This window comes from Leucoraja erinacea, chromosome 36 (genome assembly GCF_028641065.1).
Source record: "Leucoraja erinacea ecotype New England chromosome 36, Leri_hhj_1, whole genome shotgun sequence".
Classification (NCBI taxonomy): Eukaryota; Metazoa; Chordata; class Chondrichthyes; order Rajiformes; family Rajidae; genus Leucoraja; species Leucoraja erinaceus.
This window is the reverse complement of record NC_073412.1, coordinates 11,668,037-11,689,012: the sequence shown is the minus strand read 5'-3', so window position 1 is coordinate 11,689,012 and position 20,976 is coordinate 11,668,037. Positions and strand designations below refer to the sequence as shown.

The 20,976-nt window shown below is 47.1% G+C and overlaps 1 protein-coding gene across 3 annotated transcripts in view; it reads left to right on the top strand.

Moving 5' to 3' along the window:
- crabp1a (cellular retinoic acid binding protein 1a) overlaps positions 1-20,976 on the top strand; it is a 41,586-nt gene that overhangs the window by 3,025 nt on the left and 17,585 nt on the right. For 2 of the 3 annotated variants that reach the window (XM_055662710.1, XM_055662709.1), the window contains exon 2: positions 14,212-14,305. In XM_055662710.1, the coding sequence (XP_055518685.1) occupies positions 14,212-14,305 (94 nt within the window). Of the gene's footprint in view, positions 1-14,211; positions 14,306-18,626; positions 18,936-20,976 lie in introns of those variants that run through there. The other variant, XM_055662711.1, reaches the window with a different exon arrangement.

Sequence of the window (20,976 nt, the reverse complement as noted above, 5' to 3'; positions counted from 1 at the left end):
CCGGCGGGATAAACACGTGGCCGGAGCGTGCCATCTGGGGGGGGGGGGTGGGGTTCTTCCGCAGAGTCCTGAGACGGAGAGCCGCCACCTGGGTACGCACGCATACCAAGGACTGGCCGCCCTCCTCTAACGGGAGACTCAGGACCGCTGTGGAAACCCAGTGCTTCCTATCTCCCCAAAAGAAATCCACTGACTTCTTCTGTATTGTAGGGCCAGAGTAGCCAGCCAGTACCATAACATGGAGGCCACCAGCTGGTTTATGATCAGCACCCTACCCTGGAAAGAACGAACTTTAAGCAAGCCTGACCAGCGCACCAGCCGGACGACGACTTTCATCTCCAGATCCTGCCAGTTCGTCGGCCAAGAATCCTCAGTGGGACTCAGGGAGACCCCAGGTAGAGGAGGTGTGTGGTGCTCCACACGTACAATGCCATCTCCAGCAGAGAGTCCCACCTGCCACTGGCCCACTAAAAGTCCAGAACACTTACTCCAGTTGATCCTGGCAGACAATGCTCTTGGTCAAGAAGGAACTGCAGATGCTGGAAAATCGAAGGTAGACAAAAATGCTGGAGAAACTCAGCGGAGGAAATAGGCAACGGGGAAAAGTCTGAAGAAGGGTTTCGGCCCGAAACGTTGCCTATTTCCTTCGCTCCATAGATGCTGCTGCACCCGCTGAGTTTCTCCAGCCTTTTTGTCTACAGACGATGCTCTTGGTCTCGGCAGTATTGAATATATCACCACACTCATAATCTGTCCAGCAGTAATGATCCCTGGTCTATGGTCTAAGAGATATGGACAAAAGTTATCTCCTTTTAGAGACATACCAATTTTTTCTGTGTAATATTCTCAGTGTCTTTTGCAGGACCGGTGAATCACATTCATTGTTAAGCCACCAGATGGCAGGAAAGAGCTGTTTGGTGATCATAGTCTAATCATACTCAAATCATAGTGATATAGCAGGGAAACAGGCTTTGCTGCCCAACTTGCCCATGCCGACCAACACTAATCCCACATGCCTGCGTTTGGCCCATATCCCTGTAAACCTATCCTATCCATGTACTTGTTGAAATGCTTCTTCAACATTGTTATAGTACTTGCCAGCACAGTTAATATAATAATTATAAATATATATTTATTTATTAAGCACATTTAAAAATAACCCACGTTGACCAAAGTGCTGTCCAGACCAGAGCAGGTAGACACAAACAGAGCATGGGCAAACAGGAGCGGCAAGAGGCGAAGACAAGCAGCCAAACACAGCGGCGAGGCCATCGACTTGTTACAGCCACACGAATAAAAAGAACACAGTAAACGATAGAATTTAACATAAACATCCCCCACAGCGGAATCAACGTTTCCCACTGTGAGGGAAGGCAATAAAGTTCAGTCCTATTCCACGTTCACCCGTGGTCAGGGCCTTTTAGGCCTCCACATTTTCAGACCCTCTCTCCGGTATCATGGAGCTCCGACGTCGGAACGGAGAACACTCAGCGGCTTGGAGTTTCCGAATCGGCCACTTCCTACCGGAGACCGCGACTCCCGAAATCCACAGGCCGAGCAGGGCGGAGATTCAACGCTGGTAATCCTCGGCAAAGATCCCAGGCTCCATGATGTTAGAGCCAACGCCACCCGCGGCTGGAAGCGCCGCAAACCACAGCTCCACAATGCAATCAGTTGGCCCAACATTTCGGAGCTCCAACATGGCGATCCCCGATAAGAATCGCCCGTTCCGCGATGGTAACTGCTGCACCGCTGCTGAAGCTCAGGCCGGTCTCCGGCAGGAAAGGCCGCGCCAATCCAGATGGTAGGCCGTGAGGTGGAGGGTGAATATGCGGCTTGGAGAAAAGACGCATCCTCAACCAGGTAGAGACTGGAAAAAACAGTTTGCCCCTTCCCATATAAAACATTGAAACATATAAGATTGTTAAGGGTTTGGACATGCTAGAGGCAGGAAACATGTTCCCGATGTTGGGGGAGTCCAGAACCAGGGGCCACACACAGTTTAAGAATAAGGAGGAAGCCATTTAGAACGGAGACGAGGAAACACTTTTACTCACAGAGAGTGGTGAGTGTGGAATTCTCTGCCTCAGTGGGCGGTGGAGGCAGGTTCTCTGGATACTTTCAAGAGAGAGCTAAATAGGGCTCTTAAAAATAGCGGAGTCAGGGGATATGGGGAGTAGGCAGTAGCGGGGTACAGATTGGGGATGATCAGCCATGATCATATTGAATGGCGGTGCTGGCTCGAAGGGCCGAATGGCCTACTCCTGCATCTATTGTCTGTTTTTTCCCCCCATCCCCAACCTAAAAAAGACTAAAAGACCTCCAAAACAAACTTTTTAAACAGACTAAAAATAACAAAAAGGGTGAAAGGACAGGCAGCTGCAAGTTGTGACCTGCAGGGCTCCACTGATACTAACGATGGGACAATTAACACTGGGGTTACATAAATTATTATTTTTTAATTCTGTTTTGAGATAATGAGGAGGATTGGATATTACAGAGTTGGAAGAGTGAGGTAAAGAAAACGAGAGCTATTTGTAAACAAGAACGAGGCTTAAAATCAAACGTTGGTGGACATGAAGGCACTGTCAGTCATAATTAAATTCTCATCCTCTGCTGATTTCAGGTCCATTTCCAATCAAGCTGTTTTTTTGCAAATAGATGTGATTGATTTTCGGGGTATTCCCAATGGCAGTGAGTAAAGCAAATCAAATGTTGAGCTGTGTTGGAACATTTATATTGAGTTAAGACTGTCAGCTGGATGATGTCAATCACAGCGTCCTGAATAGTACAGCCAGTGGCCATGGGCAAAGCTGGTATGGTGGCAGCATGGAGTGTCCATTCAAAATTGATCTGCAGAAACAATATTTTGGTCAATAGGGGATTAGTCCAATAAAATGTGCTCCCCAAGGAAGAGGTGTTCAATGAGATTACTAAGTAATTACATGTCCACCACCAAATATCCAGCATCCTTGGTCCAGAGCCTTATAACCATATAACCATATAACAATTACAGCACGGAAACAGGCCATCTCGACCCTTCTAGTCCGTGCCGAACACATAATCTCCCCTAGTCCCATATACCTGCGCTCAGACCATAACCCTCCATTCCCTTCCCATCCATATAACTATCCAATTTATTTTTAAATGATAAAAACGAACCTGCCTCCACCACCTTCACTGGAAGCTCATTCCACACAGCTACCACTCTCTGAGTAAAGAAGTTCCCCCTCATGTTACCCCTAAACTTCAGTCCCTTAATTCTCATGTCATGCCCCCTTGTTTGAATCTTCCCTACTCTCAGTGGGAAAAGCTTTTCCACGTCAACTCTGTCTATCCCTCTCATCATTTTAAAAACCTCTATCAAGTCCCCCCTTAACCTTCTGCGCTCCAAAGAATAAAGCCCTAACTTGTTCAACCTTTCTCTGTAAGCCCTAACTTGTTCAACCTTTCTCTGTATCCTTCTTCTCTGTATCAACATAGATCGGACCAACATAGATCATAGCTTCCGAGAGGATACCAGCGGTCCACCTAGGCAGCTGAAGAGCCAAGATATCAGAACTCAGAAGTTGGCTATGGGAACAGATCTGCTGGCTCCGGCCAGGCTGCAGTTCCAGAGTCCCGGCCACAGGGGGCAAACTCGACATGCCAATTCAAGTCAAGTCGAGTCACTTTTTATTTATATAGCACATTTAAAAAACAACTCTCGTTGGCCAAAGTGCTTTACATTGGTGGAGGTACTAACGTTATACAACAGTGGTTCATAGATTAAATACAAACATCACTACTTACATATAGCCCTCGCTCAGAGACGTCAAGAAAGGCTTGGGAGTAGAGATGAGTTGTAAGTCTCGACTTAAAGGAGTCGATGGAGGGGGCAGCTCTGATGGGAATAGGGATGCTGTTCCACAGTCTAGGAGCTGCAACCACAAAGGCGCGGTCATCCCTGAGCTTATGTCTAGTATGAGCGGATGTTCAGTATCCCCAAGTCGGCCGAACTGAGGGACCTGGAGGTGGTGAGGTGGGTAAGCAGACTTTTGATGTAGGTGGGGGCAAGCCCGTTAAGGGCTTTGTAGACATAAAGGAGGATCTTGAAATTTATTTATAGGCCTCATCCAGCCTAGGCGCCACATTTTCTGGGGGGGGGGGGGGGGGGGGGGGGGGGGGGGGGGGGGGGGGGGGTGGGGGGGGGGGTGGTCACAAGTGCACTCTTGTAATTCTGTCCGGATTGAATTGGAGCCGGAACATCAGTTGCCGGAAAATGGGTGGTGAGCCAGTACTAAATACTGACTGTTCATTCTAATACACAGTATTTATCCTTTCAAATGCCAGGACTTTCCTGATAATACCTGTTAAGAAATTTGGAGTGCAAACTTACAAATCACAAACTTCTTGACAGATCCTCATGTGGCCACTTCCCAATGGCATCGTAGCATTGAGGTCCACCACACCACCGTGTGGTCCTGTGGTGGACACTTACTCTCCCAGACGAAGATGGCACGGTGGCGCAGTAGTAGTTTGTCTGTACGGAGTTTGTACATTGTCCCCGTGATCTGCGAGAGTTTTCTCCGAGTTCCTCTGTTTTCCTCCCACACTCCAAAGTGTAGGTTACGGGTTTGTAGGTTAATTGGCTTGGTATAATTGTAAGTTATCCCTAGTGTGTGTCGGATAGTGTTGGTGTGTGGAGATCGCTGGTCGGCACGGACGGTGGGCTGACGAGCCTGGTTCCGCGCTGTATGTCTAAACCAAAGTCAAGCTAAAGATCTGATGAACTGCCACATGAACCCGTGCCGTATTTATTTCAGTGGAGAAGTTTGGCTGTGAGAGAGAATGTTACATTTCAGTCTGAAGAAAGGTTTCGGCCCAAAACGTCCATAGATGCTGCTGCATCCGCTGAGTTTCTCCAGCACTTTTGTCTACCTTCGATTTTCCAGCATCTGCAGTTCCTTCTTAAACGTTAAATTTCAGGTCAGTTACAAACTTTTTAATTGAAATATTTAAAAGTACTCCAATTATTTATAGGTAGATAAAAATGCTGGTGAAACACAGCTGGTGAGGCAGCATCTATGGAGCGAAGGAATAAGCAATATTTGGGGTTGAGACCCTTCTGAGTTTCGCCAGCATTTTTATCTACCTTTGATTTTTCCAGCATCTGCAGTTCCTTCTTAACCAATTATTTATTTAAATTTCAATGTTTCTTAAGAGCAGTGGAGGCAGAGACGGGAGATTTTTAAGTTAGAAGGATAGATAAGCAGGTAAGCACAGAGATATGTAGGGCCTTTTCCTACCCCCAGTTCTCTCCCCCCCCCACCACCACTTTCAGTCTGAAGAAAGCTACTGACCAGAAACATCGCCCATCCTTTTTCTCCAGAGAACCTGTCTGACCCGTTGAGTTACTCCAGCAATTTATGTCTATCTTCGGTGTAAACCGGTATCTGTAGCTCTTTCCTACACAGAAAAACAGGTAAGCGGGGAGTGGAGGCTTCAGTCAAATCAGCGACACTCTCATTGAACAGCAGAGCAGGCTCCGAATGGTCCACTCCTGTTACTAATACATCAGCATTTGTGTTTGTCCGTATGCACGAGAAAGGCAATGCTTCAAATCAAGTTTTCCCATTCTGGAGATAAAGCTTACAGAGCGGTCGGTGTGTGGCATATTCTTCCAATCATCCCTTGATACAGGGGAGCGTCAGAGGACAGGGAAATAACAAATGTAATGTATAGCAGCAGGAGAAATTGAAGGGGGAGGAAGAGGCCAGACTGGCCCTTAAGCCAGCACCGTCATTCATTGCTGATCTGATTGTTCGTCTCAACTCCACCTTCCTGCTCATTCCCCAAAAGCAATGATTCTCTGGTGGGCCAAGCGCCTGCCTTGTTCAACACGAGGCAGCCTGACATACCCAGGTCTGATAGATTAACCTGTGCTGGGGTAGATTTAAAAAAACAACAATTAGGAAAAAATATAGTTGACTTTTACAGATGTTTGTTTACAAAGACCACCATTGAAGGGATCTACTGGAGTCACAGCCTCAAAAAGGTAGACAGCATCATCAAGGACCCAGACCACCCTGGCCATGTTCTCATTTCACTCCTACCATTAGGAAGAAGGTATAGGAGTCTGAAAACCATGACCTCTGGGTTCAGGAACAGAACAAGCCTCGGCCTCTTGAACACAATAGACATCAACTAAAACACAAATTAGGAACTGTCTTGGATTCACTAGAAACTTTGGCCCTTTTAGCTTTAATTTTGTCTTTTTTTAATTTATTGAACTTTTTTTGTGTATTATGTTATCTATGAGTACTGTGTTTACGGACATTTTATGCTGCTGCAAGTAAGAATCTCGCTGTGTTTACGATACATAGGACAATGAAACACTCTTGACTCTTGTATGATTTTTTGAAGTTAAAATGTGTTTCACTCCAAATGTTGTCAAACTCAAGAAAATTGATCTCTGTTCATCCCTATGCAACTGCATCTTGTACTTCCACAGTCAGTACAGATTGATTCCAAAACAGGCATCAGCACTGCAAGAGGTCAGGGCTGTGTGTTCATTCAGACCCCTGCTCTACTCACTCTATACCCATGACTGTGCAGCCAGACACAGTTCCAACACCATCTTTAAGCCAACAATACAGGAGAGTGTCAGAGGACTGGCAAATAACAAAAGTAATGTATAATAGCAGAAGAAATTGTAGGGGAAGAGGCCAGGCCAACCCTTAAGCCAGCACCATCATTACAGACATTTAATGCTGTTGCAAGTAAGAATTTCATTGTTGCGTTTTCAGTACATACGACAAATGGTGTTGGACAAATGATCTTCTCTTCTTCTTGCGTATGGCGTGCACAGCCTAAAGTTGCAGGACAATTTGTTCTATTTGATCTTATTTGATTGTGCACGCCAGGTTGATTGCATTCGTCGAAACAGGGCGGACCACGTGAAGGTTGCAATCTTCCACCCCGGACAAATAATGGCAACTTCCAACTACCCCCATTACCCACTCCAATCTCAACCCCGTTGAACACATAGTCGTCCGTTCACTTAGGAGTCTGAAGAAGGGTCCCGACCCGAAACGTTGCCGATCTTGTTCTCCAGAGATGCTGCCTGACCCGCTGAGTGAGTCGAGCACATTGTGTAATTCAACATATAATAAACAAAAAATCGATAAATAACTAGTGGAAAATAAAAAAACCCACAACGTCCTCAGTGGATCCAAAGACTATGGGCCATCGTTCTTGAACAATTAATAGGTACTGATGACTCAAAGAGTATTAGTGGAGATTAAAATACTAATTGAATGGTGCCAGAGCAGCAATCTTCCTCTCATCGTCAGCAAGACCAAGGAGCTGACTGTTGGCTTTAGTAGATGGAAGCCGACAATCCATGAATCTGTCTGCATCAATGGGTTGATGGTGGTAAAAGTCAGCACCTCCGTTTCTGGACATGCATGTCTTTGAAGATCTGGCCTGGGCCCAGCACATTGATACAATCATAAAGAAATCTCATCAATGCCTCTGGTTTAGTTTTATTTAGTTTAGATATACGGCGCAGAAACAGGCCCTTTGGCCCATCGAGTCCGCACCGACCAGCAACCCCGGCACTTTAACACTATCCCACACACACCAGGGATAATTTATTTACATTTATACCAAGCCAATTGACCTATAAACCTGTACATCTTTGGAGTGTGGGACAAAACCGAAGGTCTCGGAGAAAACCCCATGGGGAAAAACGTAAAAACTCCGTACAGACAGCACCCGTAGTCGGGATTGAACCTGTATCTCTGGAGCTGTAAAGCTGTAACTCTACCGCTGTGCCACCGTGTCGTCCCTCTACTTCCTTATTAGATTGAAGGGAGTTGATACTTTAACGAATCCTCTCCTGAACTTGTACGGTAGGGAGCGTATTGACTGGTTGCATCACAGCCTGGTGCAGCGACTCGGAACGCTGAGGAATGAAGGAGATTACCGAGATGAACACTGTCTATTCCATCATGAGTAATGCACTCCACACCACCGCAGGGATCTACAAATGGCTCTGCTTCAAAAAGGCAGCCAACATCATCTAAGACCCACACCACCCAAACTACGCTCTCATTTCACTCCCCCCATCGGAAAAAGGGTTCAGACATCTGAAACCCACGACCACCAGATTAAAGAACAACTTCTTCCCAACAAGAAGCTTTTGAAGACCACAAAACACTAACCTCAACTATGAACTATAGGCCATGGTCTTTGGTTCCACTGAGGACTTTGTGTGGTTTTTTAGCATGAGCAGTGTGGTTATTGATTATATGTTGAATTACACAAAGTGCTGGAGTCACTCAGCGGGTCAGGCAGCATCTCTGGAGAACATGATGGGCAACGTTTCGGGTCGGGACCCTTCTCCAGACTAAATGAACAGATGACTGCGTTCAGAGGGGTTGAGATGGGAGTGAGTAAGGGAAGTAGAGAAGTCAAGAGTTGATGGCTTGCCGGGAATTGGAAATAAAAAGCTCTAGAGAGGGTTGAAGGCTGGCAGTGTGAGTCCATGAGGAACGGGAAGTATGGAGAAAGGGTCAAGGCGAGGACTCCTTCCCATAGAAAACCTAGAGGTGATGGTGACAGAAGAAGAGGTCTACATCACGGTGGGCTCAGGACACGTTGAGATGTGGGGGTACAAAGGTAGGGCCTCTGCTGAGTCTGAAGAAGGGTCCTGACATAAAACGTCACCTATCCATGTTCTCCAGAGATGCTGCCTGAGCTGCTGAGTTACTCCAGCACTTTGAGTCCTCTTGTAAACCAGTATCTGCAGTTCCTTGTGGCTACATTTGGGAACAGAGGTACTTGCGAGTATACATGATGCATGAATTATTGTACATGATCGATGGGATAAGAGTGAAACATTTCCAATCCTGGGATTCAACGATAGAGAACAGAAGCAGGATGGTTGTGGTGAATTTCTATGAGAACAAGGTTGAGAGAGATGTGGGCCAAATGCAGGCAGGTGAGCCGAAAGACCTGTTTCCACACTGTATGTTTCCATAATTGGTTTGGCCTCGGTTTGAGTTTTGCAGAATAGATTCAGAGGAATATTTCTAATGTGTAAGAATGTCTGCTGCAAGGTTACATGACGAATCCCCCTGGAGCAGAGATGGTTGAATGCACCTTCACCAGAGATGAGCAAGGTTACGACAGGACCAGATAGAGCACAAAATCGAGTTGATGGTATTAGGAGACCAAGTACAAAGATTGAAAGTGATGGGCAAGATACACAGTGGAATTGTGGGCAGAATCCTTTACACGTAAAGAAAGGTTCTGTTGGTAGAAATTTCCTTGGACAGACTATTAAGAAGGAAATTGGATAAGATCTCTGGGGAAAGGTCCCCATCTATGACCTTATGATGGCTGGATTATCAGTCTGAAGAAGGGTCTCCCATTCCTTCTCTCCAGAGATGCTGCCTGTCCCGCTGAGTTACTCCAGCATTTTGTGTCTATCTATTGAAGTAGTTGATGTTGGATGGACCCAGGACACTGACCAGAGAATCATCTGCAATATTGGCCTGGAGTTGGGATAATAGTTTCTTCACATCACACTCGGTCAAATGCTCCATTGATGGCAAGAGTGGTCACCTCCACGTCCACCAGCTTTTAGAGTTGCTGCCATACACGCCAGAGACCTGGGTTCGATCCTGACTGTAGGCGCGGCCTGTACGGAGTTTGTATGTTGTCCCCGTGACTGCGTGGGTTTTCTCCACGTGCTCTGGTTCTTCCCACAATCCAAAGACATGCAGGTTTGTAGGTTAATTGGCTTTGGTAAAATTGTAAATTGTCCCCAGTGTGTGTAGCATAGTGCTAGTGTATGGGGTGATCACTGGTCGGTGTGGGCCAAAGGGCCTGTTTCCATTCTGTATCTCTGAATTCTAACTCCACATTGTCTGCTAGATGCCATCGTTGTATCTGAGGCGCAACTAGTTCTGGAGCCCAGGTCTTCAGCTCTCCAGCTGGGACATTATCATTCCCATGTCCCGTGCCTCCAGCTTGTCCTGCCATCACATGGGTTGATGCTAATTGACTAAACACTAGCTCTGTGATGATAGGGATCTGGTGAGTAAGCCAGGATGAATCACCCAGTGGACACTTATGGTTGAACACTTGTGGTTGCATTCACACACTGGGTGGGCCCTGTTTATGGAGCCCACCTCCTGCACTATTGCCCACCATAACCCGCAACATAATACGGCACAACTACAGACTTGTTAGCTACAAGATCGTTGAGCTCTGTCTATTACGGGCAGATTGTGGTTTATCACTGATGTGATCCTGTGCTACAGATTTGCTACCTCACTCCAGGTGTGTAAATCTTTCAATAGATAATAGACTATAGGTGCAGGAGTAGGCCATTCGGCCCTTTGAGCCAGCACCACCATTCAATGTGATCATGGCTGATCATCCCTAATCAGTACCCTTCCTTTTCCCATATCCCCTGACTCCGCTATCTTTAAGAATCCTATCTAGCTCTCTTCTGAAAGCATCCAGAGAACCTGCCTCCACCACCCTCTGAGGCAGAGAATTCCACAGACTCACAACTCTCTGTGAGAAAAAGTGTTTCCTCGTCTCCGTTCTCAATGGCTAACCCCTTATTCTTAAACTGTGGTCCCTGGTTCTGGACTCCCCCAACATCGGGAACATGTTTCCTGCCTCCAGCGTGTCCAAACCCTTAACAATCTTGTATGTTTCAATAAGATCTCCTCTCATCCTTCTAAACTCTGGAGTGTACAAGCCCAGCTGCATCATTCTCTCAGCATATGACAGTCCAGCCATCCCGGGAATTAACCTTGTAAACCTACGCTGCACTCCCTCAATACCAAGAATGTCCTTCCTCAAATTAGGAGACCAAAACTGCACACGATACTCCAGGTGGCCTCACTAGGGCTCTGTACAACTGCAGAAGGACCTCTTTGCTCCCATATTCGACTCCTCTTGTTATAAAGGCCAACATGCCTTTCGCTTTCTTCACTGCCTGCTGTACCTGCATGCTTACTTTCATAGACTGATGAACAAGGACCCCCAGATCCCGTTGTACTTCCCCTTTTCACAACTTGACGCCATTTAGATAGTAATCTGCCTTCCTGGGTTTGCTACCAAAATGGATAGCCTCACATTTTCGTCAAAAAGCGTATTTTAATGTTTTTAAGGCAAAGATTGATAACCTTCTAAGCAAATAATACTGCAGGTGGGAGGTGACAATCAGGTCTACCGCATTCTTGGAATAGGTTTGAGGAGCTGAGCGGCTCATAATTCAGATGTATGTTGGAATAATGCGTTAGTTACAATGGAAATGGTCAGCACAGTGGTGCAGCAGTAGAGTTGCTGCCTTACAGACCAGGGTTCGATACAGACTACGGGTGCTGTCTGTAGGGAGTTTGTACGTTCTCCCCGTGACCACGTAGGTTATCCTCGGGTGCTCCGGTTTCCTCCTACAGGTTTGTAGATTTAATTGGCTTTGGTAAAGATTGTAAATTGTCCCTAGTGTATGGGGATCGTCGGTTGGCGTGCACTGGGCCTGTTTCCGTTCTGTATCTCTAACGGAATGTAAACTAAAAGGCCCACAGGTTTGCAGAGCTGCACTAGTGGAACAGGACATCTGTTGTCAGTAGTTGTCAGTAGGAAGAAAGCACACAGAATACAGTACAGACTGCGCTGTCAGCCAAATCCTGGTTCACTCCAGGTCTCGAGCTGCACTGCACATTATTTTCTACAAAAATAACCTCTCCCTGTCTACATTAATAATGATACTCCTAGTTAACTATTAATGTTAACATCAGTGCCTAGTGGAAGGAATGAAATTACGCACTCAAATATTCAGGGTTCCTGTAAAGTGACAGGGCTTTAAAATGACCCAATTTTCTTAGCACGAAAGTAGCCTGAAAGGGACTTACTGACAGGCAAGGAACTCAGATTGCTGGAGGATTTCAAAGAGCAGTCAATCCTAATCTCGGAGCATACTATGTACATGCAGACTTCAAAAACTAACCTGAAACCTCATCACCACACAATCTTCTTCCTTGTGTCCGGCCATCTTCCATATCACGTCTTTCCGGTCGGTCAGTGACAGTTGACGGTCGGTGGTTGCAGAATTGGCTACTTCAGTCAGTCACTGTGGTACAGTTTCTGTCGTCAGTATTGCCCGGGGTGCACCACGTGGAGGCTTCTGCTTGCATCCCACCGCACCATATTATGATGGGAGTATTCACCTAAGTCTGGCATCTGCACTATCACTTGCACTTGACATTTAAGTCCAGTAAGAAATGCATTCTTTGAACAAGAAATGCAATCTACATGTTCAGTGTGTGGGTGTAGTTCATCACAAACATGGCAATACACAGCCAATGGTACTCTTCTTCTCTGTCTCTGTCGCTCTCTCTCTCCCTCCTTCCTCTTGCTCTCCCTCTCTCTGTCTCTCTCTCTCTCTTTCTTTCTCTTTCTCTCTCTCTTTCTCTCTCTTCCTCATTCCCCCCTTGAGCCCAAACCCATGGAATCCATGCCTTTAGAATGAGCAAGAGCCACTAACATCTTTAATGGCAGAATCCCAGTTGATCCTTCTTCCATTCCAGACGCCAAACATCTTAGCCCTCCATTCAGACCGGCAAGATGGTGCAGCGGTAGAGTTGCTGCCCTACAGTGCCAGAGACCCGGGTTCGACCATGACTACGGGTGCTGTCTGCGGAGTTTGTACGTTCTCCCTGTGACCGCGTGGGTTTTATCCGGGTGCTCCAGTTTCCTCCCACACTCCAATGACGTGCAGGTTTTTAGGTTAATTGGCTTCTGTAATTTGAAAATTGTCCCTAGTGTGTAGGATACTGTTAAGAGTATGGGGTGATCGCTGGTTGGTGCAGGCTCGATGGGCTGAAGGGCCTGTTTCCACGCTGTATCTCAAAAATCTAAAGTCTATCAGTGAATTTCCCATTGGTTGATTGCTCCCTATGCAAAGCACCCGGAGAAAACCCACGTGGTCACAGGGAGGACGTGCAAACACCGTACAGACAGCACCCATAGTCAGGATTGAACCCGGGTCTCTGGCGCTGTGAGACAGCAACTCCACCACTGCTCCACCCTAATGGAATGAGCATTCAACAAACTCCATCTGTTAGACACTTCATAAAACATGTCTTGTTGACAACATTTTGGCCCCCCTAAAGTAAAAACAGAAACCGCATGAAATACTCAGCTGAGGAAGGATCTTCAATCAAAACATTACCTTCTTTACCTGCTTTACCTTCTACAGATGAGTTCTAACCTACTGGGCATTTCCAGCATTTTCTGTTTTGAAATGACGCCTGCACTTGGGGAACTCCGGGTCAGGCAGCATATGTGGCGTTCAACCACTGAAGGAAGATTGGAATGAAGCCCATTGACTTGAGACCTTGACACTGTTTCCATCTCCAATCACTGTCTGGGAAAGACACAAAATGCTGGAGGAACTCAGCGAGTCAGGCAGCATCCGTGGAATGAAATGGAGAGTCATTTTCTATTTTCTAGCACTTGCAATTCTCTTTTCCACCATTCTGGTCCTCTATCTGAGGGCACCTTCAACAGGATTGGGCACGTTACTTGTGTATGAGTGCACTTTTACAGTCATACAGCATGGAAACAGGCCCTTTGGCCCAACTTGCCCATGCCGACCAACATGCCCCATCTAAACTAGTTGACCCTGCCTGCTTTTGGCCCATATCCCTCTAAACCTATCCTATCCATGTACCTGTCTAAATGTTTCTTAAATGTTGCAATAGAACCTGCCTCAACTACCTCCACCGGCAGCTCATTCAATACACCGATTACCCCCTTGCATAAAAAGTTACCCCTCATGTTCTCATTAAATCTTTCCCCCCTCACCTTAAACCTATGTGCTCTGGTTTCCGATTCCCCCACTCTAGGCAAAATACTGTGTTTACCTGATCTATTGGTCTCATGGGTTTGAGCTCCTCTATAAGATCACCCCTCATCCCCCTGCACTACAATGTGAAGCATGTTGGATCCTTTACTGTGTGAAAGGGTTGTTCATGTTGCAATGAATTTGAAATGCCACTTCCACCATTTGAAATCAAGTGCAAGATGTCATTTCAAAACAGGTCCTTCACGGTTGAGCAAAGAGAATCAGATGAGCCATTGAAGTAAGATTGGAATGAAGCTCATTGATCTGAGGCATTGACTCTGTTTCTGTCGCCACAGATATCTCCTGACACGCTGAGCCTATCTCGTGTTGTAATTCCTGGTTTTGATCTTGGACAAGGATCTGCTCTGTTGAAGAACATGAGAACTGGAGGTACAGACACATGGATAGGGAAAGTACAGAGAGATATGAGCCAAAGGTGGCAGGTGGACAGCACGGTGGCATAGTGGTAGAGTTGCTGCCTGACAGCGCCAAAGACCCAGGTTCAATCCTGATCATAGGTGCCGGCTGCACGGAGTTTGTACGTTCTCCCTGCATGGGTATTCTCTGAGATGTTCGGATTCCTTCCTTACTCCAAAGACATACAGGTTTATAGGTTAGTGCCTTGGTATAAATGTAAATTGTCCCTAGTTTGTGTAGGGTAGTGTTAATGTGTGGGGTTCGCTGGTCAGCACGGACTCGGTGGGCTGAAGAGCCCGTTTCCATGCAGTATCTCTAAACTAAACTAAGGTGGGACTACTGTAGTTGGGCATTTTGGTCGGCATGGGAAAGATGTATATACGGTATGACTATATGAGTCTATGGAGGAGCCAAGGTCCATCATCAGAGGCATTATAACATCACTGCCCTCTTAAAATGAACCTGTGATTTGGGGGTTGCACACCAGTGCTGATTTCACTCCAAGCCTCTTCACCTTCATGAAGCACAAGTTTCATAATCTGCAGCCCATTGTTGCCTCTGCTTATCACCTTCCAGCCTTCACCCCCCATCTCACATGAATCAACCCTCCCCTCCCAGATCCACTGTTGCCTGCCAACACTTGCTATGGAACTGATGCACTACAATGCTGAGAGCTATATCCTGCACTCAACATGTCCTGCTTAGCTTTACCTATTGTACAGCACTTGAGTTTGGCTTGAGTTTATTTATAAATAAATACTATATATATTTATACCATACTATATATTTATGTCTGCAGAAGGACCCATTCCTTCTGTCCAACGTGATCTGGGTGTCCTTGTACATCAGTCACTGAAAGTAAGCATGCAGGCACAGCAGGCAGTGAAGAAACCTCATGGCATGTTGGCCTTCATAACAAGAGGAGTTGAGTATAGCAGCAAAGAGGTCCTTCTGCAGTTGTACAGAGCCCCGGTGAGACCACACCTGGAGTATTGTGTGCAGTTTTGATCTCCTAATTTGAGGAAGGACATTCTTGCTATTGAGGGAGTGCAGCGTAGGTTCACAAGGTTAATTCCCGGGTTGGCGAGACTGTCATATGTTGAAAGAATGGAGCGACTGGGCATGTTTTCACTGGAATTTAGAAGGATGAGAGGAGATCTAATGGAAACATATAAAATTATTAAGTGATTGGACACACTAGATGCAAGAAACATGTTCAGATGTTGGGGGTGTCCAGAACCAGGGACCACAGTTTAAGAATAAGGTGTAAGCCATTTAGAACTGAGATGAAAAGCTTTTTCACCCAGAGTTGTGACTGTAGAATTACCTGCCTCGGAAGGCCAATTCTCTGGATGCTTTCAAGAGAGTTAGATAGAGCTCTTACAGATAGCGGAGTCAATGAATATGGGGAGATGGCAGGAACGGGGTACTGATTGTGGATGATCAGCCATGATCACAGTGAATGGCGGTGCTGGCTCGATGGACCGAATGGCCTACTCCTGCACCTATTGTCTATGTATCGATGAATCCACACTATCCAAGTCTTTCACTATTGTGTAGGTTTCGATGAGGTCCCCCCTTCACTCCGCGCTGTATCTCTAAACTAGACAGTTGCTGCCCACATTGATATGCTTGATTTGCCAGTGTTATTTGAGCGCACAAACCTACAGCAATTCCCGGCAGCGACTATCCCCGAGCCGTGTGAAGAGATGATGTATTGCCTTCGCCGAGGCGGGGCTGGGGAGTCGGCGAGGTCCCAGCCTGCTCTTCAATCAATAAACGCAACGCATCTCCTCTGGCCTTATTATTTGCAGCTTAGGTAAATTTGTCAAGGGGAGGCCAGCTCCCCGAGCCTCATCTGTACACCTCTGACTCGCTTTTGTTGCCAAATAATTGACAGCAGTGCAGTTAGATTGATGAGTTTGATCAATTGCCCCTGGTGCTGCTGGAGGCGACAGGCCAGTCACATCCCGATCAATAATCAATCGCTCCAACTTGGCATCCAGCGCATTCTTCACAAGCTGTGATTTTATCTTGCAACCAACTATTGTCGCTGTTCTGCTTTAAAAATACTAGGGGAGGAATTTCTCCCCGAATACGTGCCGCTAACAAATGGGCTGGTGTGTGAAACGGAGTCACAGTGGAGCGGTCACTGTCCGCTCGCTGTGGCCTTGTATTTGTATTTTATATTTGTAGTCTCTTCACCCTATGGACATCTGCTGTTCTCACTTGCTCTGTCCAACATGTATCTCCAGTCCTCACAGTGGCGAAGTTCCCTCTCAGCACCAGTGACCCAGGTTCGATCCCGACCTCGGGTGCTGCCCGCGTGGAGTTCGCACGTTCTCCCTTTGACCGCGTGGGTTTTCTCCCGATGCTCCGGTTTCCTCCAATATACACAAGACGTGCGGGTTTGGTATAATTGTCACTGGTGTGTGTGTGTGGACTGGGGAAGTGAACTAACATAGAACTAGTGTGAACGGGAGATTGATTGCCAGCATGGACTCGGTGGGCCGAAGGGCCTGATTCCATGCTGTATTTCTAAACAGACCTAAACGACTACACATGACTTAAGACTCAATGGCCATTCTGCCCATTGTGTCTGATTCCATCAGCGTGTCTTTTGGATGTGGCAGGAAACCACAGCAGCTGGAACAAAGCCATGCAAATATAAGAAGGTGCAAACTCCACACTGGCAGTCAGGGTCGAACCCAAGATAGACACGAGATGCTGGAGTAACTCAGCGGGTCAGCCAGCGTCTCTGGAGAGAAGGAATGGCTGACATTTCGGGTCGAGACCCTTCTTCAGACCCGAAACGCCACCCATTCCTTCTCTTCAGAGGCGCTGCCTGACCCGCTGAGTTACTCCAGCATCTATCTTGGGTTTAAACCAACATCTGCAGTTCCTTCATAAACATCAGGATTGCCCCGGCTGCTGGAGCTGAAACCAGTGGTTCTCACTATTGGTAGATGCGCAGCTGGTAAAACTGCTCCCTCTCAACGCCAGAGACCCGGGTTCCTGACCTCGGGTGCGACTGCTGTCTGTGTGGAGTTTGCACGTTCTCCCTGTGACTGAGTGGGTTTCCTCCAAGTGCTCCGGTTTCCTCCCACATCCTAAAGACGTGTGAGTCTGTAGGTTAATTGGCCCTCTGTAAAATTGCCCCGAAAATGTAAGGGGGTGGGTGTGAAAGCGGGCATGAAACGCCAAGCTCGTCCGCAGTGAGTGAGTGAGAGCGAGTGAGTGTGAGTGAGCGAGTGAGTGTGTGAGTGTGTGAGTGTGTGTGAGTGTGTGAGTGAGTGAGTGAGTGTGTGAGCGAGCGTAGATTCAAACTGAAGTGACGGATGCGCAGAATAACCCAGCGCTGAACCCCAGTTATAGCAACGTACAGTAAGCCCAAGCCGAGGAGCAACAAACGAAGGCCAAGCTGGGAAAGCCCCGAGGATTGCATGGGGCAGGATCAGAAGAGATGTGACTTCAACAGAGGAGAATCCCGGAGTGGTGAGCAGGGAATGTGTAGCTTTCCCCACCTCAGGCTAGAGAGCTTACTAACAATGTGCTGAGGCCCACCAGGAGGTGGCAAATGTAGGTTTTTGCTTGGTTAGGCAATAGGTGCAGGAGTAGGCCATTCGGCCCTTCGAGCCAGCACCGCCATTCAATGTGATCATGGCTGATTATCCCCAATCAGTACCCGTTCCTGCCTTCTCCCCATATCCCCTGACACCGCTATTTTTAAGAGCCCCATCTAGCTCTCTCTTGAAAGCATCCAGAGAACCCGCCTCCACCGCCCTCTGAGGCAGAGAATTCCACAGACTCACCACTCTCTGTGGAAAAAAAGTGTTTCCTCGTATCCGTTCTAAATGGCTTACCCCTTATTCTTAAACTGTGGCCCCTGGTTCTGGACTTCTCATGACTCTTAAGGGATGAAGCAATCAGTTCACCACCTCAGCAGCCTGTGCTATTGTGGGAAGTTAAAGGGGCCCGTCTAGCTTTGAGATGTAGTGCTGGGCGATATGTGCTTGGCAAGTGAGACCAGTGACTGGGCGAGGGGGTTAATATCTCAGGACCCCCTCCCCAGACTGTGCTTTAGTTCGAAGATAGACACAAAATGCTGGCAAAATGTTGGAGTAACTCAGCGGGACAGGCAGCATCTGTGGAGAGAAGAAATGGGTGACGTTTCGGGCCGGGACCCTTCTGCAGACTGCTTTAGTTATCTCCCCACGACCAATCCCGGCTGAGTTTCTTCAGCTGGTCTGACAGCGGAGACGGAGACACAGGTCCCACCCACCGGCCGCACATAAAGAGACAGAGAAACACCCGGCGCTTTAAATATCAGGCGGCCGTGGAGGAGGTTTGGACCCTGGGACGGAGGCGTGTGATTGAGAGCCGAGAGCCCCGCGTGTAATAAGCAGCAGAGTTTGAGAGGGAGCAGCTGGTGGATTCCGGCTGTGGTCTCCGAGCAGCCAGCGTGTGGCATCTGCATCGCCGTCCAAATAAACGCAGCACAGAGCCCAGCCTCAGCCCCAACGCTCACACAAAATGCCCAACTTCGCTGGCACTTGGAAGATGAGGAGCAGCGAAAATTTTGACGATCTCTTGAAAGTACTGGGTAAGGAATGCTTTAGTTGTACACATAACCCCGAACCATTGAGAGCTGTTTCTAATGTCCTGTTGTTGATATAACGGGTGGAGATATTTGTTGTCCGACTAGGTAGGGGTTTTACATGATGCTCGATTTTTCGTTTGGAACTTTTTCGTTTTAACAATCAAACCATCAGCGTTGGGGAACCAGACAATCTGTTTATTTTTTCCTAAAGTAGAACGTGCCGTAAGATGCAGGGTAACAATATGATCTTATAGAGGGGTACAAAATCTTGAGAGGGACAGTTCCGGTAGACGCACACGGTCTCTTGCCCACAGTAGGGGAACCGAGAACCAGGCGACATGGGTTTAAGATGAAGGGAAATAGATTAAACAGGAACCAGAGGGGTCACCTTTTCACACCAAGGGTGGTGGGTGTATGGAACGAGGAGGTAGTTGAGGCAGGGACTGTCGCTACGTTTAAGAAACATTGAGACAGGTACATGGGTAGGACAGGTTTAGAGGGATTTGGGTCAAATGCAGGCAAGTGGGGCTAGTGTAGATCGGACATGTTTGTCAGTGTGGACAAGTTGGGCCGAAGGGCCTGTCTCCTCACTCTTTGACCATCACCATCAATACATGAATCCGTTACCTATAATAGGTCCCACGGTTGTCGTTTAGGAGAGAAATCATCTTTCGGTGCACTTGTTCAGAGGTTAACCCTCAAGTCCCAGTTTGCGTCTCAAGATTCAAGATTCGAGATTCAAGAGTCTATTGTCATGTGGCCCTGATAGGACAATGAAATTCTTGCTTTGCTTCAGCACAACAGAACATAGTAGGCATTGACTACAAAAACAGACCAGTGTGTCCATATACCATTATATAAATATATACACACATGAATAAATAAACTGATAAAGTGCAAATAACAGATAATGGGCTATTAATGTTCAGAGTTTTGTCCGAGCCAAGTTTAATAGCCTGATGGCTGTGGGGAAGTAGCTATTCCCGAACCTGGTCGTTGCAGTCTTCAGGCTCTTGTGCCTTCTACCTGAAGGTAGCAGGATGGTGTGGGTCCTTGATGATACTGCCAGCCTTTTTGAGGCATCGGACTTAAGGACTTTATAGTGGGCTGCACAAAATGATGAGGGACATGGATAGGATAGTGTTTCCACTGTGGGAAACTGAGGGGCAGAGTGTGATGGGGGCACCGCTCAATCAAGAGAAGGAATATCACCTCAAGGGCCACGTGAGTGGCAAGGGTGATTGCTTTAAGGATAGGTGCGAACACTACTGACTATTACACTACTTCATGTATAGACGCTGAGAATGTCTGAAGAGTGTTTTGCACTGTTCGTGTTTAGTATATATTTTATTCTGGGAAACAAATTGATAGAATAGACAGCGAGAAACTCATCCCCCATAGCAGAGGCATCTAAAACCGGAAAGATAGGTTTATAAATAAGGGGTCAGAAGTTTAGAAGGGATCAGAGGAGACATTCTTTTCACCAATGGGAATCTGGAATGCAATGCCCGAGGAAGTGGTGAAGCCTCCAGGCACTAATTCCTTGCATTTCCAAGTCATAGAGGGCTATGGGTCAAGTGTTGTTACATGGGAGTACTATAGGTTTAGGTTTACAGTGAAAGACTTTGTCTTGCTGTTAAATCAGATCAGATAATACCACATGTAAATAAAACCCAAGCCGAACGCGACCAGCTTAGAAGGGAGAGATAGAGCAACCATGATTGGATGGCGGAATAGACTTGATGGGCCGAGTGGCCTAATTATACTCCTATACCTTATGACTATTATAGGTAGAATGAGGGGAAAGACAATAGACAATGTGCAGGAGTAGGCCATTTGGCCCTTCGAGCCAGCACCTCCATTCAATGTGATCATGGCTGATCATCCCCAATCAGTACCCCGTTCCTGCCTTCTCCCCAGATCCCCCGACTCCGCTATTTTTAAGAGTCCTATCTAGCTCTCTCTTGAAAGCATCCAGAGAACCGGCCTCCACCGCCCTCTGAGACAGAGAATTCCACAGACTCACCACTCTCTGTGAGAAAAA